Source organism: Acanthochromis polyacanthus, chromosome 14 (genome assembly GCF_021347895.1).
Source record: "Acanthochromis polyacanthus isolate Apoly-LR-REF ecotype Palm Island chromosome 14, KAUST_Apoly_ChrSc, whole genome shotgun sequence".
In the NCBI taxonomy this organism is placed as follows: domain Eukaryota; kingdom Metazoa; phylum Chordata; class Actinopteri; family Pomacentridae; genus Acanthochromis; species Acanthochromis polyacanthus.
The window spans coordinates 9,808,291-9,834,628 of NC_067126.1; the positions used below are offsets into that span (position 1 = coordinate 9,808,291).

The window sequence follows — 26,338 nt, forward strand, 5'->3', positions numbered from 1 at the left end:
AGTCTGCCCCAGGGCAGCTGTGCTACAAATTTAGTTTACCACCACCAGAGGGAGAATGTGTGAGTGAATGAATAACGGATCCATTGTGAAGCGCTTTGAGTGCCCAGAAAAGCACTATATAAATCGAATCTATTATTATATTTATCTACATACCGGGCTTTGCAAAAGTTCTGTTACACTTGTTGAGACATTCACGAAAATGAACGCAAAGATTTTTTGGTGCAATAAGATAAAACTTTTGGGTGGCCACATTTCTGATTAATATTATCATTAACACATACATTGAAATATTTGGAAAATAAAAAATTATCTTATTGCACCAAAAAATCTTTGTATTCATTCTGCTTGCATTTTGCAAGTGTAACAGAACTTTTGCAAAGCCCGGCATATCCATCTGTTACGCATACATATATACATACACTTGAAGCAACTTCAAGTTTCTGTTCACAACGTCTTTCTTAAAAAACAGTATGAATTCTATGGATTCTGGGATGTATTTACTGCATGATCAGACTTTGTTTTCATTGATGTGTACCATTTTCCTTACTTTGGCTTTAGGTATGCATTGAAGTTACCAGGCAATTGCAGAATAAATGTTAGCAAAAGAAAAGAAGGGCTTAGTTTCATGGTTGAGAAGATTTGCAAGAGCTACAATTTCAGTGCAAAAGTGAAAAAAAAAAATCACAGTTTGCATTATTCATTTTAGCTCTTCGGCTTTTGAGAGTTTGGATACAAAACCCCCATTAAATCTCACTTGTGTCCATATCTCTATAACTTGCCTACACAGGACGTCTGGGGGTGCCCTGTGGTGTGTGGTGTTGGGCCGGACTATATAGTTGAAAATAATCACAATAAAATGTTTAATTTCAGTCAATACCAACAAACATTTAGCATTTTAATTACCTATTTTTTTAATAAAAAAGGGAGAAAAATTGGTTTAATTTGAATTTGCACCACAATACATTCATTTACACACTGAAAAATAAAAATAAACTGATCAGAATTGGAACAAATCCAAGCCTGATTCTTTGTATACCTTCGTTTACGTTCGCTGTAGCACAGACGTCATAAATTTTAATAGTTTTCTTAATAAACAGTGAATCAATAATCATTGGTACACAATACAGTACATACAGTATGCCACTGGGATATAGTAATGCTATCTGGTTCAAGCTTGGGAAAGTCAGGGGGCATTAAGCATCACAGAGTTTGTCTTGGTGCCCCTTCAAAAGCTAAACCCCTACAAAGCTCTCAACATGCCAAAACAGAACTGCCCGCCTCTTATGGTCACTACAGTATTAAACAGCAAGAGGCTCCACCTGGTGGTGCAAACTATTACTACTACAGCTATCCAGAAAAATGGTATTGGATTAGGACTTGGTATTATTAAACAACTCCTACCGAACCAGGGAATCCAAAATTTGATCTGGACAACCTTCAAATATGTAGATACAGATATCTATTTCTATATAAATATGTTTGCTCCAGCAGGAACCCTGATTCAACTTGATAACGAGATGAAAAAAAAAAAAGGAAACTGTACCATAGCACCCCATAAAATCCTGGTGGACACACACACACTCTTCTTCATCTGAGCCACAGGAGTGGAGGAAGAGGAAGTGGGTTTATTTCAGCCCAGACATCCCACCACAAACATCCTTCCTGCCAGCTTAAGGAGGGAGTTTAACACACACACACACACACACACACACACACACACACACACACACACACACACACACACACACACACACACACACACACACACACACACACACACTCTAACACAAATGTGCATGTCAACACACACACCAACACTCTTTGTGAGTCAAATGCAGGGAACAGTTAAGGTCACGACCAACAACAGTCATCCATATACAATATATTACAGCCCCGCGGTTAAAAATGTAAAATGCTGCAGCGTACTTTTAGAAACCACTGCATTGTGTTTGGCTTTGCGCTGAACTTTCAAACTCATTAAGACAATATAAATCTTCCTTCTTGCTCGTATTTTCTGCACTTTCCGACTCTGCAGATCCAAGCACTTATTCAACTTTAGGCTATTTTCAGAATGAACACCTGGTAAGACTCCCTCTCTGACAGGATCTGCAGAATAAGTTTGGACGATAAGAACACTGATTCAAGAAAGAGACAAAACACAAACATACAGCACTCTACATTTCATTTATATTAACATTTCTGTTCTATTTTTCAAATCTTTCCACACTTGCAGACATCCTCAAAAGTGAGAGATGATGAGGATGAGACAGAGCATCCCAAATATGAACATCAATCTCTTTTATTTACCCGAAAAACTATTTTTGTCTCCCGCTCTAATGCTGAGAATTGGTGTTCCTGTCATGCTCGTAAAACCTTCCCACACTTGTGATTTGTAAATGTGTTTGTTTCGGTACCTCTCTTGCAACTGTTTGTCAGTGAACTGCAGGTCTTCCTTCAGCGTCTGGTATCTGTCCCACCTCATCAGCCTGGTCCCGTCGTACAGATCCAACTCCCTGTCGTGGAGCAACCTGGGACACAAAACGCAACCAAATGAGCTCAGAAGTGTGTGTTCGTATGTCTTTGTTCATTACAGCTCCAGCTCCCTTTATAGAAAGTCTCACCACCTAATTAAACGGACAACTGAAAGATTAAAAAAATCTGTTTTGCTGATTGAGATAAACTTTTCAGTTTTAAACATTGTTTTGAATGGCTAAGTTGACATTACAATATTGTAGCAGGTTAATTTTGTGTCATTTATGCTCAAATTTCTAAATTAGTTATATCTAAATGAAATTGGCTTGATAACTTAATTTTTCTTCACCTTGAGTTCAGGAATTAATGCCCCCCACTTACCAAACAACAAATCAAATGATATCAGATGATTAAGATTGCATGTTTGAGGGTCTGTAGGCTGAACAATTATGACACAAATGACATTTCAAGGTGAGTATCAAATCTTTTACAAATTGAGCAATGAAATTGGTAATATTTCCAATCATGATATGACCAAATAGCAGACATTTGTACAGATTTTAGGCTACACTTGCTAATACAGCTGACGATATATGTTGCAGTACTGCATGTAGCTACGTGCAGTAATACAATTAGCGCTAAAGCTAGTTATACTGAGCAGTAAAAATTGCCCATCCTATCCGTGAGTTTAGCAAACTAGTGGATAAGATTGATAAAGTTTCCTTTTGACAAACTGAGCTTCTCATGTTACATTTCTGTAATTTAGACTGTTTTTCCTGCCAACGTTGTGTGCTGATATACACAACCATTTGTCCTTGAAAGCTAGTAGAGTATGAGCAAAAACCTGCATGTATTTGTAATTCATATGCATTACAAATTTTGACTAATTTCACTGCAAATTTGCAAAGGCAATAAAGAAATGCTGTGCTATTCTAAAAACACATTAAAAAAAATCACCAAACAAAAATGCTTCTAAATAATATATTTTAAAAAATAGCTGTAATTTAATTTTAGGAGTGATCAACTTGAAGTTGTCTTTTCATATCCGTTCTCATTCAGTGATTAAAAAGAACTTTGAGTAAGTTTGAATTCCCCAAACTCAAAGTAGTTTCTTGATTGAACCACTTTTCTTTAAACTGTTGCAGTAAATTTGTCTTTGTAGAACCCAATTTTGCACAGTGTAAATTTGTGCAATTGTTGCTGTTTTTGCTGCCAAAATTGAAACATTGTGTTTTGAAATACGAAACTATTAATCTCCTAAAAGCTAGTAGATTAACAAAAATCTGCAGACATTTTTATTTATTATACACTAAGAGATTTTTGACAAATTTCAATGCAAATTTGGAAAGACAATAAAGAAATTCTATGCTACACTATGCTATTTTGCAAACATTAAAAAAAATCTCTGAACTACAGAAGAAAATTTATTGGGAGCAAGTTAATATTAAAATGTTTGACAACTTATAAACTTGTGTCCATAATTGTGATTACCACGTAAGCAACACACATAAAAAAAAAAAAAAGGTTCAATAAACTAGTTGAAACTTAATTTTTAAGAGTGATCAACTTAAAGTCTTCTTTTTATATCTCAAGACCTTCGAGTGAATTTGAACTCCCCAAACTCAACATAGTTTCTGGATTGAACAACATTTCTATGAAGAGATGCATTAAATTTGTCTTTGTTGAGCCCAAACATATTTTTTTGATTGCACATTCTAAAAATGACACATTTTTTAGCTGAAGTACCTCGACAGCACAGCCAGAGTTCCCAGGTTGACCCTGTGAATGCCGTCGAGCAGCAGCAGTTTGCCCTCGATGGCGGCGGTGACCAGCGGCGACGGCCTCCACGCCGTGTCTCCGTTCGGTAGAGTGTATCTCTGCTGGAGAAGGTCTCGGGCTGTCATGTCCTACAAGTCAAAGATGAAAGCAAGTGGGAAAGACAGTACATCAAGTTAAAAGTAACTACCACTCGGCAAAAACGGATGAAGAAAGCTCAGATTTTTTCTCGTAAACATCCACTAGATTTCTGTCTTCACATGATCCAGTCCAGCTGCTACCTTTAACACCTCCACTTTACGGATAACACTTAATGGCATATTTCTGTCCGGACTTTCATATCCACTATCACGCTGCCATGTCACGGCGGAGACGGAAGGTCTTGGGAAAGCGGAGGTGCACGATTTGTTCTGGGAGGTGGAACATTACCAAGCTGCTAACTGCTGCGAGGCATTGCATTAAATAAAAACCCGGAGCTCTCCATTGGTGCCGAGATGAAGTGGAGTGAATTAAGAGGAGGCCATTATAACGGCAGCAGGCATGACTCATTAAAGACAGGAGATTAATGGACGGCTTTCTTTAGTCACAACAGCCAGGTCAGACAGGAAAAAGCTACCAGGACGTTATTTGTCTCAGCTCCTGTGACGTTTATCATTTCTGAGCATCGTTAACCTCTTAAGCTGGAGGCTGTTTTACGAAATACTTTCTTTCTTTCTTTTATTTATTTGATCCATGGGACATTGCACAAATAAACATTAACCCCGAAGGGAGAGATGCATTATACCAGCTTGTAGCACGAATGCTAATTTCCACCTGCAGTCCCAGAGCAGGCAAAGACATACATCAACATACATGAGCATAACAAATAAACATTTCCCAACATTAAACACACAGAAACTCATAAAATTAAAGTCCATAGTCTCTACAAAAGATACGACCACCAAAGCACTTTCAAAATCATCATTAATGGGTACAAGATTGACCCAAGAGCAACCATCGCTTCAGCAAGCATGAAAACTCACTGAAATGTGTACATTTCAAAAGCTCCGTGGGTAATTTGTTCCACTGAGATTCAACCAGTAGCAGCCCCAAACTGCACATAAGCCCCAGGCTGTATAGACAAGTAGTATAGCAACATCTGGTTGTTTTACCAGAATAGAAACAGAGGAGGATGAATTATTCTGGCAGTCACAGCCATGAATATGACAATTTTATACTAAATCGGCTCAGTAGAGTCACCAGCTGTAGTCAACTGCATACACTCACAAATGGTTAAGCGCCAATTCGATTAACGCAACTTTCTACATCACTAAAATTGATAATTCAAGTTGCTGCATGTACAGGGCTTCCCAAAAAAAAATCTGACATCATTTCATCACCTAATAATTTGTTCAAAATTTGTGTGCTCTTTTCGCTCAAAAAAGCGTAATCATTTTAATTTTTCTGCTTCCACGAATAGACATGCCGTTTACTGCAAAAGAAAAGGCCTTCTGTGTACTTAAGAAGACCCAAACTCAAATGTGAATGTGGAACGTGAATTTGTTCTAAAATTTCACAAACAAGCGCCAACAGGAAAGCAGATTTGGACGAGGCATAAGAAGTGCCAAGAGGAAGGCTGTTTGTGTCTGAAAAAAAGATCTGTACAGCCACATTGAACAGTTGTAATGACTTTGGAACAGTATAAAATTGCCATCGACCAGAACCCTTCATTTGAAATTTGTAGAATAAAACATTTTATGTCCAAAATAAATGCTATTAAGTATTATCTCTCTTGACCATGTAGTCACTCTGATATGGACATCTCAAATGATGTCAATGCCACTGGGACACCCCGTATATAATTTCCCCCACATTTCCAGAAGACCTATAAAGAAAATTCATTAAGGAACCAAAATACATGATTGCTAATTTTAGAGTTTTTTTTGGTGACAAAATACATGTTTTTGAATGATTCCATCGTAGAAAAATTCTGAGTTATAGGAGTCATTGGAAACTCTCAGCTGCCATGATATACATGGTCTTTACAAATGTAGAGAAAACACTATAGCTCCAACCAAAACTGTATATAAACCTCAGGCTGTATGAATAAGTACCATAGTAACATCTGGTCATTTTATCAAAATAGTAATAGAGAAGGATGGATTATTCTGAGTGTGATTGTTCGTCTATGTATGCAGCCCTGCGACTGTCTGGCGACCTGTCCAGGGTGTCCCCTGCCTTCGCCCGAGTCAGCTGGGATAGGCTCCAGCACCCCCTGCGACCCTGGTGAGGATAAAGCGGTATATAGAGAATGGATGGATGGATGGATGGATTATTCTGGCAGCTACAGCCATGAATGCAACAATCCATTACTGAATCAGCTCAGTAGAGTCACCAGCTGCAGTCAACTGTATTTACTCACAAAGGCTTCACCAAATTGTCAGTTTGGTGACAACTTTCGATGTCACCAAAACTGACAATTCAAGTGGCTGTATGTATATTTGTGTCATATTTCCAAAAGACCTATAAAGAAAATTCATTAAGGAACCAAAATACATGAACCTTTTTTTGGGGGTGAGATTTTTTGGAGACAAATACGCACATATTTACACACGTGGACAAAAATGATGGTACCTCTATAAAAGATTGAAAACTATTTGACCAGAGTGACATGATTAACTCAAGTGTGTCATTTAATTGACATCACAGGTGTTTCCAAACTCATAATCAGTCAGTCTGCCTATTTAAAGGGAGACAAGTAGTCACCCTGCTGTTTGGTGAAAAGGTGTGTACCATACTGAACATGGACAACAGAAAGCGAAGGAGAGAATTGTCCCAGGACATCCGAAAAAAAATGATAGACAAACATCTTAAAGGTAAAGGCTATAAGACCATCTCTAAACAGCTTGAAGTTCCTGTGACAACAGTGGCTCATATTATTCAGAAGTTCAAGACCCACGGGACAGTAGCCAACCTCCCTGGACGTGGCCGCAAGAGGAAAATTGATGACAAATTGAAGAGACGGATCGTTGGAATTGTATCCAAAGAGCCCAGAGCAACCTCCAAAGAAATTAAAGGTGAACTCCAAGGCCAAGGTACATCAGTGTCAGATCGCACCATTCGTCGTTGTTTGAGCCAAAGTGGACTTCATGGGAGACGACCAAGGAGGACACCACTGCTGAAAAAAACTCATAAAAAAGCCAGACTGGAATTTGCAAAAATGCATGTTGACAAGCCACAAAGCTTCTGGGAGAATGTCCTTTGGACAGATGAGACCAAACTGGAGCTTTTTGGTAAGGCACATCAACTCTATGTTCATAGACTCAAAAACCAAGCATACGAAGAAAAGAACACTGTCCCTACGGTGAAACATGGAGGAGGCTCAGTAATGTTTTGGGGCTGCTTTGCTGCATCTGGCACAGGGTGTCTTGAAAGTGTGCAAGGTACGATGAAATCTGAAGACTATCAAGGCATTCTGGAGAGAAATGTGCTGCCTAGTGTCAGAAAGCTTGGTCTCAGTCGCAGGTCATGGGTCTTCCAACAGGACAACGATCCAAAACACACAGTCAAAAACACCCAAGAATGGCTGAGAGAAAAGCGTTGGACTATTCTAAAGTGGCCTTCTATGAGCCCAGATCTGAATCCCATTGAACATATGTGGAAGGAGCTGAAACATGCCATTTGGAGAAGACACCCATCAAACCTGAGACAACTGGAGCTGTTTGCTCATGAGGAGTGGGCCAAAATACCTGTTGACAGCTGCAGAACGCTCATTGACAAATACAGAAATCGTTTAATTGCAGTGATTGCCTCAAAAGGTTGTGCAACAAAATATTAAGTTATGGGTACCATCATTTTTGTCCAGCCCTATTTCATTAGTTTGTTTTTTTAAATAATTATGTTAATCAACAATTCAAAAGTGATGGCTGATTTTGATTATTTAATTTTCAATAAATTTTTATTTATTGTTACTTTTGTGAGTTTCAAGTGATTTCAGTGAGAATTGTGGGTTTTTCCTTCTTTAACTGAGGGGTACCAACAATTTTGTCCACGTGTGTAAATGATTCCATAGTAGAAAACATTTGAGTTATAGGAATCATTGGAAACTCACAGCTGCCATGATATACATAGTCTTTCCAAACTGTCAGAAAACACTGTAGCCCCAGTCAAAAACTGTATAACAACCTCAAGAGACATCAGCAGCAGCTCAAAGTGAGATTTCAGCTTTATGAAGGAGGATCAGTGATTGTGATAACACCTGCAAATCTGTCAAATTTGATGTACCAGGAATAAAAAAAGCAAATGCTACATTCACTGCAATCATGGTAGTACAAAACAGACTCTCCAATCAGTGTGACATGCCTCTCAAAAGGGTGATTTTAATAATAGATAGCAGCACTGTGGAACGGGTTAATAATAGGATTGGCCTCCTCAGCCACAGGGTCTAAATAATCTCTTTGTCTCTAAGGGTTTCTGGTGACCTACCAACCAATGTGTGTCACCATTTTCCTTTTTTCTGTACCAGAAGCATCATGTATAATTCATCTTGTATATTTCAAAAGCCCTTGATTTACCTTTTATTTATCATTACTACAATCAATATGAATGTCAATGTAAAAAGTAGCCACTGCTGTGCTCCTTTTAGGGTTAAAAAAATTGGGGGAAAATTTAAAATTGCACTTTTTCTGACAGATATTTTTATTTGCAATATAATTTTTAAAGTCCAAGGTTCACTGTGTAATACATTTAATGGAGCATTATCACGTGAGATATCATCAACAACATTGACACAACTGTTGGGTCAGACATGATGCAAAATCTACAAGAAGCAGCTATTAAATAATGAAACTGTGCTATGTCATGGTCACAGTCTGCGCCATGTACGAAACACTGATGAATGGACAGCATAAACAACCATGCTGTCAACGTTTCAAACTGCTCAAACTAAATAAAATTTAATCACAGCATTAGTCTTATTATTTACTCATATATCCTAAGCTTCACCCTGTGCAAATGTTTTCTTTCTTTCACTGAAGGATGCATATGCCAACAAACCTGACCTGACATGTCACTTTGTTTCCCAAAAATGGGATTTTCAGTGCAAACCAGATGAATTGCCCAGCAAAGGATTCCACAATTCCCGCAGCACAAGTCACCCCCGACCTCAGCGGGCTAAAAATAGCTGCTGCGCGATGCATTAATACATAAAGCTCAAGCAAACCCCCTTCTTGCACAAACTGTCATGAGGCTGACTACATTCCACTCAATCAAACACACACAGGGGGAGGTTTAGCTAAGCTTTACATCAACAGACAAAGATACTGTTGCAACCCTGAGCCTTACATACAGAGATTATATATGCTGTTCACCTGGCTTGGAAGTTTCCCCTTTTGTGATTTTCAACACTGAATCATGGCCAACATGATTGGGGTTTTTGACAAGAATAGCTAGAGTTTCATGTCAAATCACGCAAAAATATAAAACAAGCATTCGCCAACTTCAAGTCAGTATTTTGTAGATGCACCTTTGGCTGCAATTACAGCACTGAGCCGATGTTGATTGATCTCGATTAGTGATGCACATCTGGACACCGTCATTTTATAATCCAAAACATGCTCCACATCATGATGCTGCCACCACCATGCTTCACATCATGATGCTGCCACCACCATGCTCCACATCATGATGCTGCCACCACCATGCTCCACATCATGATGCTGCCACCACCATGCTCCACATCATGATGCTGCCACCACCATGCTCCACATCATGATGCTGCCACCACCATGCTCCACATCATGATGCTGCCAGCACCATGCTCCACATCATGATGCTGCCAGCACCATGCTCCACATCATGATGCTGCCACCCATAGATATATACAAACACTAGATGTCTCAAGACGGAGTCGGCGGCGTCATCACTTGGCGGCCATCTCAGGACAGGGGACTGCTCTGGCGCACTGTACTGTAGTCAATGGTAAGGTGGATGATTTCCTCACTTTAACACTCAGAACTTGCTCAATTCTTGATTGATTTACAAACGGTTTAGTTTATTACAAACCTTATTAACGTGGCTATGATTCAGGCTCAATTCCGAAATCGCAGCTTTTCGTTTTAAAAAATGCGGCATAGTTGTGTGTCTTTTCTGCCTGGCTACTCACATTGAAGATGGTGTTACTCACAATCTGATTTTCAATTATTAGGTTTTCCTGAGACCAACGTTTTTTGAGAACCTAATCTTTAGGTGAAATTACATTCTTTGTGGTTGTGGTTGTATTTATTTGCTTGTTAAGAGACTTTGATTGAGACCTTAGACTTATTGTTTGTATGCATCTATGCCTGGATTAGTTAGCCTGCAGCCAAAATGCATTGTGGGTAATGTAGGCACCAGGTTCATGAAAAGAAAAGACAACATCTCTGTTTGTTTTGCATTGATTTTGGTTGAGCTTTGTTTTTATCTGTGCATTAGAAAGCTGATAGTAATAAAGAAGTGCAATGCTAAATAATAAAATTACATTTACATCCATTTATGCTGAAAAAAGATATCTGTGTTCATTATTATATGAATTCAATGGTTTTAATTATTCTTATGTAAGCAGTAAAACAAGTACATCTCTGACGTTTATAACAAACCAAGCTGTTGTAAAATCGATTGAAAATTGAGCAATCTACAGTGATTTTAAAATCCATGCTCCATTCACTTTAATGTTATGAGTGATCGAGCAGCCCTGTCCCAAGATGGCCGCCATGTGGCGACGTTGCTCCCCATAGGCTGACAGCGCTCATGAGACATCTAGTGTTTGTATATATCTATGCTGCCACCACCATGCTTCACATCATGATACTACCACCACCATGCTCCACATCATGATGCTGCCACCACCATGCTCCACATCATGACCCTGCCACCACCATGCTCCACATCATGACCCTGCCACCACCATGCTCCACATCATGATGCTGCCACCACCATGCTTCACATCATGATGCTGCCACCACCATGCTTCACATCATGATGCTGCCACCACCATGCTTCGCATCATGATACTGCCACCACCATGCTCCACATCATGATGCTGCCACCACCATGCTCCACATCATGACCCTGCCACCACCATGCTCCACATCATGATGCTGCCACCACCATGCTTCACATCATGATGCTGCCACCACCATGCTTCACATCATGATGCTGCCACCACCATGCTTCACATCATGATGCTGCCACCACCATGCTCCACATCACGATACTGCCACCACCATGCTCTACATCATGACGCTGCCACCACCATGCTTCACATCATGATGCTGCCACCACCATGATTCACAGTTGTGAACAGAGTCTTTCTCTTAGTCACTCTTCCGTAAAGCTTTAACTGGTAAAGAACAACCAGTTTTTGCATCTACAGTCTCTCCCATCTCAGCTGCTGAAGCTTGTAACTTCTTCAGAGGAGTCATAGATGTCTTGGTGGTCTCCCTCAAAGTCCCTTTCTTGCTCAGTCAGTTTTTGAGGAAGCTGCTCTGGGCAGGTTTACACATGTCATGTTCCTTCCATTGTTAATGATGAATTTAACTGGACTCTAAGTCGTATTCAGTCATTTGGATAATTTCCGAATTCTATTCACACAGAGTTGCTTGGAGTGTTCTTTTGTCTTCAAGGTGTAGTTGTATCCTGAAGTACTGATTCACCAATGACTGAATCTTCCAGATACAGGTATCTTTATACTCCAGTCACATGAGACACATTCACTGCAGTCAGATGTTCTTCATTTCATTAACCGTGTGATTTCTACCACCAACTGGCTCCACATTTGTTAAATTAGGTGATTTACTTGAAAGTGGGTGAATATTTATGTAGTCACTTTTATTTTTTGACATTTTTCATTTTTAATTAATTGACTTAACTTTGTAGAAATCTGTTCCGGTTTGACATGAAAAAAAATCTCTTTTTAAAAAAAAAAAAAATTAAATTGACCATTTAGGAAGGCTCATTTTATAGAATTACTCCTGTGTGCTGTTTGTTTGCCCCTCTACCTCCTTCTTGACATTATTATGAGCCTTTGCCAGTGATATGATAAGCACATTAATGAACAAACACATTTTTTACTGAAATGACACTGCCTCAATATTTTATTGCCGAGATGGATTCAAAGCAAATTATGAAAGCATGATGGAGCAAAAATGAAAGGACAGTTGTTGATGTTTCATAATGTAAGTCAACAGATGGACAAATCTGAAAGATGTGATTGTCCCATTAATTATTTAAGGTCTGTGACAAAAAAAGGGACGATCAGTCTGATGGTTGTTCTCCAATTTATCACATGCTCTGTATTTTCATTTAATTTGACCCGCAGTTATAGAATTAGAAAAAATCAGTCCATCATAACAACAAAAATGGGACAAAAAGATATAGAGCACAATAAAGATATAGAGATACAAAACCTAAATTCAGCTTAGAAATCTCAACTTAAACTCTTTAGTTGCACATTTTTTGCTCATGAAAATCAAAACCTGTACTACTTTCTTGTAATATAAATGCATCCAATATGAAAAAAACACATTCAGCGTTTTAAAGAGCAGCCTTTATTTACCTGGTAGAGCATGACGGGCTCTATGCTGTAGCCCAGTATCTCAGCGAACTCTCTGGCAATCACTGACTTTCCACAACCCTGCAACAATACACAACTCTTGTTATTAAAATCAGATATGATGCCTCGTACGTGTGTCGGCTGCACATTGTGTGTTAGCTACCTTGGCTCCTATCAGACAGATGTCTTTAGCCATGTGTGACTGCATCATCTCAGCCATGAGCTGTGAGTGGCTCGGTGTGTTGATGAAGGTCGGGCTGCTGTTTGGTGGACGCAGATCCTTGGTGCCTGCTGGAACCTGAAGTTTAATAAAGACAAGAAAAAAACAGCATAAAAGACCCAAAAAAAACTGCCTTACTATTCTATAAAGGAGGCAGAAAGAATACTTCATTAAAGAGTCAATATTCTGCAGATTCACAGGTTTAAATAGAATATTTGGGGTCTTCTAGAATATGTTTTTGTACTTTTGAGTTTGAAAATAACATTTTTTTTCTCATGCTGCATTGTTTGAAACATTCCATTTTAGCTGCTCTCTTTAAGGCCCACCCTCTGAAAAACCTCCATAAGTTAGCTCTGATTGGTCAGACGCTCAACGACAACACAGAAGCATCGGAAGAATCAGAGTAGACTGTAGAAAAAGAAAAAGAATGTTTTCAACTTGCAATTTATTGTTATTCTACACCTTTTAAAGTTACACATAGTATCTCATAAAATCACCAAAAATATAATATCAATGTGGTCCAAAAGAAATTACAAAAATTATAAGTAATGTCTTTACAAAAATATTAATTTCTGCAAATATTAATACTTTTTAAAAATATTTGACAGTTAAATTACACTTACATGTTTACTGTATTTAAATAGAGTAAATTTTTTTTAACAGATATTTCCATTTTTTCAAAGATAAACCATCTATATTGAGCATTAGAAAACAGATTTTTTTTAAACAATCAAAACATCCAGCACATGTATTTTTACAAACAGTAATTAATTCTATGACATTTACTTATTACATAAAAAAAACATACCTTGTTTTTTACTGTGCTGTGAAAAAAGCAAATGTTTCTAAAAATGCATTTTTAAAAGCATTTTAAAAAAAACCTAATGTTATGTTATAGATTTTTCGTAGTTTTGTTAAATCACATAAAATATCCAGTAAAATTGCAGAAAATGGTGCTAGTTTAAATGTTAACCCTAAAAAACAAACCAAACTGTAAAAAAAATGCCCACATCAAAAATCTGCCAAATATTTGCCATACTTTGAAAGAAGAAATATGAATATTAAGGATGAAACATGGTAAAAATAAATAAATAAATATACTTTGCTTTGTTAAATTGCACATAAAAACTAATAACATCACAGAACAAAGTATATTTTCACGTTAACCGTAAAAATGAAGATGAGAATTGAAGATAAGTAACAAAAGAAAAGCCTGGACGGTGTTTTCTGTGAAAGAGAGTAACTCCATTTGACGTGGACTTTGTACAACACACTTAACGAAAGGGGCAAATTCCCAAAGTCATAATTTTAAATAAAAGATGATTCACAGAATCCTCACCATCCCTGACGTAAAGCTGGGCACAAAAACAACTATACGTTCCAACAAGTCAGTGTTATCAAACAATCCATGAGACGTACAGTGCCAAAAGGATTACTGCAACACATAAAGAAGCTTCAAAGACTTACTAAGAGTGATATCATTTGTTTGGCTGGAAGATCAGTGCCGCTATTCTTAGAAAACTGGAACGGATCTGTGTTTTTCCCAAACCCCACACAGCAACACATTCACAAACACTGATGCCTTTTCTCTTCTGAGAAGAAAAGTTACAGACTGATAATGAAGTTCCCTTAAGAGTATCAGTGGAAGATAAGATTTCAGTTTCAATGAGTAGAAAATGCATTTAATCACTATTTAAAATATATGCCAAATGGAAAGCTGTCATGGGTAGTCTCTTTGCCTGATGTAATTAGACATCTGAAAATTGTAATTTGAGCACACTGAGTACAAATGCTGTATCAACTTACAGCCTAATAAAAGGATGTAGTGGACTTCTCATATGTTTTTTTTTTTCCATCGACTGCGCCACAGGGATTTTTACAGTAAGACTTTTGAATGATTGTTATAGCAGAAGTTGCAACAGTGATGCAGTAATTTTGTCTAGTCTGAGCTGTTTTAACTCTTTATGTGATTTACTTCAACATATTTGTTTTTTCTGTAGTAATATCCAGCAAATCAAGGCAATTTTTAACTTGAACTTCTTCGTTTACATCCACTTTGATGCAGGAATCAGAAATTTAAAACCTTTTCTTAATTAGCACAGCATTATCGATCATAAAGTGACTAATTCGGTTATCTAAAGTCATCGACACATGATACAGAGGGAGCTGTTACATTTAACACTTTGATTAAATCAATGCTATCTGACATGTATTTTCACTAACCGGACATCATTAAGCACCCTAGAAGACTCTGTCATTGTGTCCCTTTACAAGCTAAACCCCCATAACACTGAAAAAACAATAACTGCTTTTCTTCTCTGGTGGCTACAGCACAAAAACGCAAGTGTCAGATATTTGATACATTTTCTTAACAAGTGCAGCATTATTGATCCAAAGACAACTAATTTTCACTAAGTACAGGGCACATCGTTCATTTGTCCTATGGTAAGATTGCCGTTTTAAGCCATGTACACATGACACAGGCTGTAAAAACAGCTGTTAGATTTGCCACTTGGATGAAGAAATGCTATCCAACACATATTTGCGCTAACTAGACATCACTAAGCGTCCCATGCGACTTTGTCACAGTTCAACTTTACAAGCTAAACCCCTGTAATAATCTTTGCCTGCCAAAACAATAACTACACATCTCCTCTGGTTGCTACAGAACTAAAAACGCGAGTGTCACAAATTTGAAACATTTGCTGAACAAGTGCAGCATTACTGATCAAAAGACGACTAAATTATAATAAGAACGGGGCATCGTACATTTGTCCTCTGCTAATATTTCTGTCTTGAGCCATGGAATCATGACACAGGCTGTAAAAGCAGCTGTTACATTTACCACTTGGATTAAGAAATACTATCAGATACAAATTTACGCTAACTGGACGTCATTAAGCACCCCTGAAGACTTTGTCATGGTGCCCTTTTAGAAGCTAAACCCACAGAAAACACTCTTTACTTGCCAAAACAATAACTGCCCGCCTCCTCCGGTTGTTACAGTACTAAAAACATAAGTGTCATAAATTCTAAACATGTTTTAAAAACATTTTCTTAAACATTATCTTAAGTGCCGCATTATTGATCAAAAGACAACTTTGCGCTAACAGGACATCATTAAGTGTCACAGGCAGCCTTGCTATGGTGGTCTTTTACAAGCAAAACACCAATAATAATCCTTGCCGGCCAAAAAACAACTTGCAGCGTAATCTGGTTGCTACTGTTGGAAACAGCAAGAGGCTCCACCTGGTGGCACAATCAGGTACTACAGCTAATCTACAATACTTGATGTCTGTCTTACGTAGCAGACGCCAAATATTTAATGACTCAGATTGGATCGGGAGCAAAGAAACTTCCCATCTTACTTATGTTAATGTTCCTTAAGAAAACACTTAATTTAAAAAAAAAAACATGCATAATGCAGATATATAAAGGTACTAAAAAACAACATAATGCACCTAAAGACACAGATATGAGTATAATCTCGCTAAAGGCAGAAGAAGACAACATCAAAGTTGACGGTGTTGGTCCTTATAAATCGTTACCCTTAAATAAGTAATGAGATGGGGATGTTTAATTGGTTGTGGGTTGTAAATCTATTAAAGTGATCCTCTGAAAGAAAAGACATCCTGACTAAATGTTGTTCTACTGTGTACTGAGCATGTAGTTCTTCCCTCCACCCTCACCACTGGCTGCTCTGCTTGCAGTGGCTTTCAAATCAAGAAGAGCAGAAGTCAAAGCGTGCATAATCTGATAAACAGGACAAACATTTTTGTACTTGATGAGGGTTATCCGAATAAGCAGACGCTATTTCTTTAAATTTTGGGATGAAGGGGTTCTTGTTTAAAGATTTACATACTTGTTTGTATAATGACTCCAGTGGTCAAGCTACTGTCTGTCTGTGTGTGGTTTGCCATGACAACAGAGGATGATGAGTCTGCTCTGCTGCAAACATGAGGTCATAATTTAACAAGGTTCTGGTGGTTGCACTGGGGACGCTGAGATCATCTGCTCTGACCGCATAATTTATTTGTGCAAAATGTCTTCATCTCACTTTGTGCCTGAAATTAGAATCTTTGATTTCTGTTTTCTCAAACAACCAAAAGAACAATCATTTCAAACTTAAAGATGACGTTTTTGCACTGTCACATGACTTGCTCGTGGTTTCTAATGACGTACATTTGACAGTGATGCACTAAGAAATTCAGCACAAGCAGATTCCAGGGAGCTAAATGGACGTCGGCAACGCAGGACTTCAAAAGCTTCTTTAAAATCAAAATTTCAAATCATTTCTGAAGACAAATGTAAAGTTTTAGGGCTTTAAGAATACAAAAATGCATTTTTCTGAGTAATTCTCCATGCAAACATGACTTTTGTTCCACTCCTCCCTCCATATTGGAGGAAAAACACCTACTTATAAACGGTTGTAGCTTCTGAGCCCCTCTAACTTTAAGGATTAATGAGGTCTTCCTTGTGTCAGAAAACCTGAGGTGATCAAGAAAAGGAGCAGCAGGAATTTCCAGCATGTAAAAAAAAATGAAGATTTCTGCCCACCTAAAATAAAACATATAATTCAGTGTACAACATTTATATATCACTTGTAATCCTGTAACTTTTGCTGCTGAAATGCTAAAAAATCTTACTGACAGTGTGTGTTTTGGCTGCTTTTTAGCAAAATATCTAAGAAATATAAGAATATTGTTGCTGTTTCTGTGATATCAAATACGTCATTTTTTAGTGACAGTGTGCTTCGGCAAACCAAAAGAAAACAACCTGAGGCTTTTTTTACATTGTTTACAGCCTGTTTGATGGTACCTGACAGGTGACATCCTTGTCTGCGACCCTTAACGTAACATCTGCATGACCCTCGAGGTCCTTTGCCATAGAAACATTCAAAATGGCGCTGGGTGCTGGCTGCCGACGACCATCCAAAAGCTCAAACCGCTGTCAAAGACGCCACAAAGAGCATGTGTTAATAATTGATGCACTGGGATATCTTATGTTGAGGCCATAACAAGCATGCACATTAGATAAAACCACATTTTGACTGGTTCTTCACATCCTGACTTACACTCAGTACTCCCTCAACGGCGTTACGCCCATCCTTTCCCAGGATACTGTGGTAAGGGTAAAGCCTCTGGATGAGCTGCTGGGAGGATAGCATTGGGAAAGCATTCTGCAACAACACAGAAAAAATGGGCATTAGACAGCTTTTTTTTCATTAAATCCTGGCTTTGCAAGTTCATCTCCCTTCTATCTTACCAGGATGTGAAGGGCAGGGAGCAGGTTGTCCACTGGGAAGTCTGGGAGGCCGAGGTTGGATGACTCCTGGGAGCACAGCGTCGTGGCAAGTGACAACAGCTGGGATACTCTGACACACAAAATAAAACATGCTGTATTACTTCACATATGCAACTACAAACACATCAGACAAGCTTCAGTCGTTACCTTTCTGCAGCAATATTTGGTCCTGCTGTGTACAGCAACTCCAACTGGTCCTGAAAATACAAAGAGGAGAGTTTCTGCAAAGCTCTACACTTAAATCTCTTTCATTTCTCAAAATCATAATGTTGAAAACTGTTCCAGAGGAGATGAATAACTGCTTTTGATAAATGAAAAAAAAGGTGTAGAATACTTAAGACTCACACTTCTGTTCTGGCATGCTTTAGAGGTCCCACATTGTGCCACTTTTTAACAAATTAAGAGTTCTAAATATTTGTCTTTCAATTTTTCATTTAAAAATACAACAAAAATGGTTGATTTCACTGACTATATAATAACTGGTTTCAGTCCTAAGCTAAACAAACTAAGTGGAACAGAGCTGCTGCTGGCCCCGCCCACTTCAGGAAGAAGACTCTCCCTGCTTTTGTGACTGACAGAAAAACAGTCGACCACATCAGCTGACACAGACATCAACAAATGTCTGAGAGGAACACTTTTAATTGCTTCTGACTTTCTCTCTAAGAAATCATTTTACATGGAAATAATCAATCATTTCAAGGACAGGCATTTATTTTTTACATTTTAGCTGATGCTGTGGTCGTAAAATCAGCAGTTTGTGTTTCTGAAGTTACTTCTGGTGAGCATAAAGTCTTAATGTGCAGCGTTTCAGTCACTTTTTATACTTGTTCTGCTGTCTAACAAATGAAAACAGCCTTATAGTGACTTCTGCTGTGTTAAAATGCAGAATATGTGAGCACAGAGAGCAGGAGAGAGGCTAACAACTGTAACCAGTCACCCAGTCCTTGTTTATAGGTTTCAAGTTCAAGTTTCTACCACTTCTAAATGTCTCTCAGTGCTACATTTTCCACAGAGTTCTGACATGTAAGGATACCATGAAAGCTAATGGTAACACTGAGGGTGTATGAAGACTCTTGTGTTCACTCTTGCAGCCAACAGCGGAACTTTGGTGAGTTTTCAGACATTTTCCAGTTAGCAGAAAGAGTTCTACGAAGACAATAAATCTGGTAGACTGTGAGGCAGTTGCTCATTCTGAACTGATCACCTGGAAGAAGTGAGGGGACAGGGTTATATAAAGTTTTAGCTTCACAACTATTGTTTCCTCAGATTCTTCGTAGAAACCGGATAAAGTTCTCACTGGCTTATAAAGCTGGAAAGACATCTAGTTAGGGAAGGTCAGAAGTAAGTGTTATAGCTTTTCTTTTACACTTTTTAGGTTTTTCCATACAAAAACACAATAAAAACAGATTTTCACCATATGGGACCTTTCAAAAAACGACCAAGTAAACATTATACACGATTTCTTCAATATAACGCGAGTCCACTGATTGAGCGGGGGGGAAAAAATAGCTTTTTCCCAACTTTAACCTCCTTCTTGAGATATTTTGGGAAATTTGAAAAAAATATTGGTGTTAGATAATCTGTCAGTTTGTGGACTGACCTTGAATGGTAGGTAATAGATGTCTCTGGCCTGGAACCGAGAGCGTAGAGGAGGATCCAGCGGGTTCCCCTTGTATTTGGGAACAGGAAGGCCGAGAGCAATGACCCGAAAGTCCTCACTTACTCGTACTATCTTCCAGCTGTCCAGCTCCTCTTTGGTGTGTTCCTGCAACGCATCAATGCATTAAACACTGGGGATGGACTGATTATCGGACTGATCGATTATCGTGGTCAATATTTGGTGTTTTTATCTCTCAAGCAGGGAGTGAAAAAACTGAGCAAGAAACCAGGAAATTAGCTTCTCTCTCAGTGGCTAATGCTATGCTAATGGCTAGCGGCTGAGATAGAAGGCAGCCACACCTGAAACAGAGTGTGGAAAACAATACCTAATAGTTCTTCAAGATCTGGACCTTAGTGGACAGTGAAAGTGTTATATTAGTCAAAGATTAAGAAAAAAAGAGAAGAACAGCAAATTGATCAATCACAGTTGATCCCACATAAACAGAGGAGAGCGTCCTAAACTAATGACTTGTCTTTCTATTTTACATATCCAGTTATAGTCATCCTTATCAGGGAAGAAGCCTAGTTATGAATGGCAGGTTCTCTGCTATCGCATGGTTGTAAAACATTACCTTTAATGTATATCGGTCCCCAAATATGGGTCATCAGCCTTTTTTAGTCACCAAAGAGAAACCCATATTGGTAGATCCCTTTCAAACACCAATGAAATTCTTTTCATTTGACACATATTATAGTAAGAGTAAATTGTACGCAAATAGCTACAGGTACACAGGTGTTTGAGTGTCACATAGTATTTATAGCAGCTGAAAGAGCTCTGTAGGAGTAGCGTGAAAATTCACTGCTTAAGTGTGAGGTTTCACATAGACACAGCTCCATAAACAACAACTATAAAAAATGTATTTTCTCAATATAAACCCTGATACAGAGGAGTGAAGTCTGTCAGTCACAGCTGTGTCATCTCCAAACACAATGTTTACTGTACTTCCCAAACTGGAGGGTGTAGAAGTCTCTGACCTGCAGCAGCTTGTCGTAACGTTCAGACGACATGAGGAAGCGTCCGTCCTCCAGCTGCATCTCTCGGTTCTCCAGCAGGTTGTTAAGAACCGGCAGGACGTTCCTCTCGGCCTTCTCCAGACCCTCCAGGACCAGGACTCGACCTTGCGTCGCCGCTCTTACGGCGCACTGCAGACAAACATATTAGAAGTTAGATTGCTATCAGCTAATGGCTAAACACACTGCTCATTTCAATCAGGTTGAATCTGCTGCTCCATTGTCCAGAATGATCTGTGGCCTGTATGTTTGTGTAATTTGATGAAAAATCGATCAGTGCCTCCCACATAACACCCCCAGAATCAGCTGTCCTTTCATACAGACATGCTGAACTACCTTCATGCCCTTCATGCTGCGATTAGTTTCAAAATTATACACCATTAAAGCAAATACAGGTCAGGGTTCTCGCCAGCGCATTTCAGCATAACGGGCCGTTACGCTGTCAGTTTAAAAGATTACGCTGTGATTAGGGCCGCTACGCTGTTATTTTGACAGATAACACCATGTGCGTTTGTTTTCATCAACTGGGTGCCTATCTAGGTTAATTTATGTCTCCCCACCTCAGCCGTACTTTCCTGTCGATTGGCCCGTTCCCGTCTAAAATTAAGAGTCACTTCCAATCTCGGGTTTACAATTAGCATGCCTCGGTTGTTTCCGTGATGCCATGTATGGGGAATAGTGACCTAAATCACGAGCATTTGGAGCATCTGCGTGATGCTCATTGGCTGACATCTGGGCCGGCCGCTCGCGAGACTTAATGAAGGCTATTGCGCATGTGCGTGCGGGAGGACCTGCCGTTACGCTGTAAAAAAATCCTGGTGAGAACCCTGCAGGTGGGTCAAAACTTTGCATTTTTGATTTGTTATTTTTACAGCACTTTTGAGCCCGAGACACATAACATTTTCAGATTTTCAGGGCTGAGTATTCCAGTTTCATCAGTTTAGTTTTTTTTTTTAAATGATTCTGTTGAACCACAATTCAAAAGCAATGTCTGATTTTCACTGGATAATTTTTACTAAATTTTTATTATGGTCCGAGCACCAACTATTGGAATGCAAGGAATTATTATTATACTTTCTCCGGAAAAAATAATTGCATTTTTGAAGCCCTAAACATACTCAAAAACGTGTCCAAGTTGGCATGCACATCCAAATTGACAAAAACTTGATATTTTAGGGGAACAGTATATGGGTGGAAAAATGGCCCTGCAATACTGGTAAAATTGGGCCCCCACAGCACGTTTCACCTAGACCTACAAAACTTGGCAGGCATAAGTAGCACATTAGGCTGCACAAAAAAGCCTCTTGCACACATACCCAAAAGCCAACAGGAAGTCGGCCATTTTGAATTACATGTCAGATTTTTGGAGATTTTGGGTAATTTCTTTGAAATTTTCAAGAGCAAACTCCTCCGAGGAGCGAAATCCAACACATCTCAAAATTTGGCTTGCATATACAACCAGGCATTAGTGGTCAAAAGTTATTAAAATCCTCCGCAGATGTTAAAGGGCATGGAGGCCCCCGATAGTTTTGATGTGTCGCCGATGAAACAGGAAGTGCTGTCTAGTTATCTTCTGTACGGGCAAATCTGCCTCAAACTTTACATGTTCGATCAGAGTCCTGCCCTGATCACCTCCAAAGGCCGATAACCCTTCACAATCATAGCGCCACTTGGTGGACATGCGCTGGTCAAGTTATTTCAGTGACCATTGCAGGTTTTTCTTTTTTCAGTGGAAAGGTATCAACTATTTTGTCCATGTCTCTATGTTGTGACAATATTAATGTCTCTTCTGGCCTCACTGCTGACTCACATGTATCGAGACAGTATGTAAATAATCGTTTGGTTTTTTTTTGACAGAGTTAAAGCCACTCCCTATTTAAGATGGCTTCTGATTTGGCACCAAACTATTTGTCCGATGAAGGTCTAGCACTGAAACATTATCACTGCAAGTTTGACGGTGTGTGGGAGTCTTTTTTGTACCTGAAGAGATTTTTAGGGCAAAAAAACCCTGCTACACCTGAGCAATTTTACATCCACTCCAGGTGTCACGATGTAAAACAAAAATCATCTTTTTTTTGTTTGTTTTGTTTTTCACAATTAATAAATATCAATGGATATAGCACAGCATTAGCAAAAGTGCAGCAGTTTACAGTCTATAATACAGCCATAGAAACAAGGATTGGCAACATGGATGTCTTTTCAGATAAATCACTGGAGAAAACCTAGAATTTGAAACCATGATTATTCCTGCAGCATCATTTTCCTGAAAAGACAAGTGCTGGATACCAAGATTACACATCACCAGTGTTGTGACAACAGAAACAGGGCGACAGAACAAACTGACAGAACAACAATGTAACATGATCAGAGTAGAATCTGAAAGACTCTCAAACAAGCACTGAATGCTCCAAAGTGGTTCGATTGATCTGATTTTGTCGACTCTATTATATGAAACATGAACACTAATGTTGTTTCTCCATTTCACAGACAGAAGCAACATTCGCCAGTGTTAAAATATGCTTGTTTTCTAGAAAAAATATTATATAATATGAGCCTGGTCTAAAAGGTATGTAAAACTGAGACTTTTAATTTGCTGTAACTCGTTCTAACCAGCCACCTATCACACATGCTGCCCTACTACCCTAAAAGGTTTATTAAAAATGCACTTTTGTAAAGGTTTTGTGGTTAATTATTAGAAAACAGAAAACACATCGAGGGTACCAATGCCTGTTTCTTTGACTATATTTCACAAACATTAACCTGGTGTAGTTTTGCTGTTAAACCTATTATATATTCAATTATGCTGATGCTCAAAGACACATTCATGCTAAACAAAAAATGTGATTTTGACTTTAGATTACGATATCTGGGGTGGATGTGAAACAGATTTGATTTCAGTTATTAAAACAACTCAAATGTGTTTTTCAGCCTGGAAAATTTCATGTGTCTATCCGGTGAATTTATGAAGTTATGAAGCTCAGAAATGCCGGAAAAAGTGATGTGAATTAAAATGTGCCATTTAAACCTACAGTTGTGTGCTTCAAGGGACTGGAAATGAAAAATATTCATAGTATGAAGGTAAAATTTTGCACAACTTCATGAAACATACTAAAGTTATTGCACACAAAAAAATCAGCTGATTCGGAGGGAGTCCGGTGGAAAGCTTTTATCTGACTGTCCATTAAGTTTTACCGCTCTAAGGGCAAAATAAATTTGCAATAAGCTTTTCCTGAGGATGTCCTCAACTTATCACATTCGAAACGTCCTCCAAACTAACCCCAAAGTTCCAAAACAGTCTCAGACATTTTAGGAAGCTCTATTTTTTACCACCAAATGTGGGATAAAACTTCTTGGGTTAGTGTACACGGCGCATGTGTGTGCGTGCATGCGTATGTGCGTGCATTTCTGCAGAAATCAAAAAGCGCATCTGACGTCAAGAGGCAGGAAACTTTAGCTGTCTGGGTGGACCGCAGCGCGAGCGGCCGTGTAATTAGGTTAACAAGTAAATACGTGGCAGGTTGTGTGGGAAGCAGAGCCATAAAACTATAGTGAGGACCAGATGCTCTATATTTAACTCTTGATCCATTTTCGGCACCAACGCTGTAATCAGATAATTGTTAGAAATGTAAGTGACGCAGGACGGCGAAGGAAAAGCTCAGGGGGAAGCACAGACGGGCCTTGTGCTCCGCCTGACACAAGAAAAACATCCCACCACATTCCAAGACGCTTCTGAATAGCATGTATGAATCTGAATGGAAATAGGTCTGCAGATATGAATATAGAAGTCATCAGGAGGCCAAACTGATACCCAATGTAAGTTTGAAGTCATTTCATCACCTTAAAACTCTAAATTAAACATGAGACTGAAAGGAAATTGGCAGAAAATTCTCTTTACATTTTCAAAATCAGTCTAGCATGTTAAAAACAAACATAACCCAGATGACAGTGGATACAACAAGTGGACAAATAAAATGATAATATTAAGAAAATTATTCAATACAAGATTTTGGTTCATAAACTTCTGATGCTTAACTCTGAATTTCAAGCTATTTTTGGTCTTTTTTTGCACATTTTTTCTCACTGTGGGCTCATTTTTCACTGCAATATAAAGTCCTGGACCTGTATGGAAACAGTACAGCCATGACTAGAAGAAGAAAGAAGTCAGAAATGTCTCTTGCGCAGTATGACACAGTCAGAGTGCCATACATCATAAAAATATGTAAAAACAAATAATCACAGAAATTCAACAAACAGTAGAATTTAAGGATACCAAAAACATATAGAATCAAGTGTCTACAGGTGTTACCAACACTGAAACACTGAAACAAATAATTGCTCTAGTTAGAAATGATATCTTTCTGACACTTTTACAATCTCTGCAAACCCCACTCAACCAAAATTAATGTCCAGATACCGCCATAGCGAACGAATATTCGGATATTCGGGATCAGCCCTAGTGCAAAGTGCTAATTTTGGTAGAATCTTTTTTAAAAAACAACATCGCACATTACCATTGAACAGTCAGAGATTTTCTTTAGTATTTACAATTTCTGACTGTAAAAAACGAGGGCTGTCTGACACTATCGGCCCACCTGATATTGGCATTAAAATGTACTATTGGTCAATACTGTTATCACCTTTTTTTCTATCATGAAAACTAATAAAATATTGCCTGGATTTTGCCGGCATTTACCAGATTCACAGAGGAAGCGTGAGGGGGAGAGTGTGAACTGCTGTTTGAGATGATTCAAAAGGACAAACAAGGCGTTTTTTCCAGAACTTCAGTTGAAGTAGTTTTGTTATTTTGCACAGACAATGTTTACATTTGAAAGCCTTGTTGCATTTGAGAATGCATCCAATGGGGCATCGCAATAAAATGAGGTATGATGTGTTAATTCAACAACAGGAGATATGTGCTGTTACATAAAGTCAGTTAAATAGCCCACTTATATCGATATCGCTTGATATTGGCATCGGATATTGAGAGTTGCACAATATCGGTTATTGGCAAAAAACCCAACACCGGGCATCTTCATTATTAATGCCTTTTGGGGGCATTTTTATTTGGCGTTGCTGCACTCGATGCTCTATTTCAACATGTTTGCACAATTCACTGAGAGCCTTTACATTTTAAACAGGATTTTTCAGCTCACTGGTTGCAGCATGCAGCCTACACACTGCCTGGAAAGTGTGTCCGGCTAATCCATTTCATAAAAGAACTTTCCGCAGAGGCTAACTCATTAGTTGGCTGTGAACTGGTTCAGCTCTAGTGGAGGTGGAGAGCTTTTATATTACTGTAACTTATTCTCAGTGTGGGCTTGAGGTAA

General features: G+C 38.6%; 1 protein-coding gene across 1 annotated transcript in view; it reads right to left on the minus strand.

The window, feature by feature from the left end:
• vwa8 (von Willebrand factor A domain containing 8) overlaps positions 1 to 26,338 on the minus strand; it is a 158,199-nt gene that overhangs the window by 117,884 nt on the left and 13,977 nt on the right. The window contains 10 exon segments of the mRNA XM_051959410.1: positions 2,415 to 2,528; positions 4,219 to 4,379; positions 12,821 to 12,898; positions 12,981 to 13,115; positions 17,856 to 17,984; positions 18,112 to 18,216; positions 18,303 to 18,411; positions 18,489 to 18,538; positions 19,942 to 20,106; positions 20,976 to 21,143. Of these exon segments, the coding sequence (XP_051815370.1) occupies positions 2,415 to 2,528; positions 4,219 to 4,379; positions 12,821 to 12,898; positions 12,981 to 13,115; positions 17,856 to 17,984; positions 18,112 to 18,216; positions 18,303 to 18,411; positions 18,489 to 18,538; positions 19,942 to 20,106; positions 20,976 to 21,143 (1,214 nt within the window).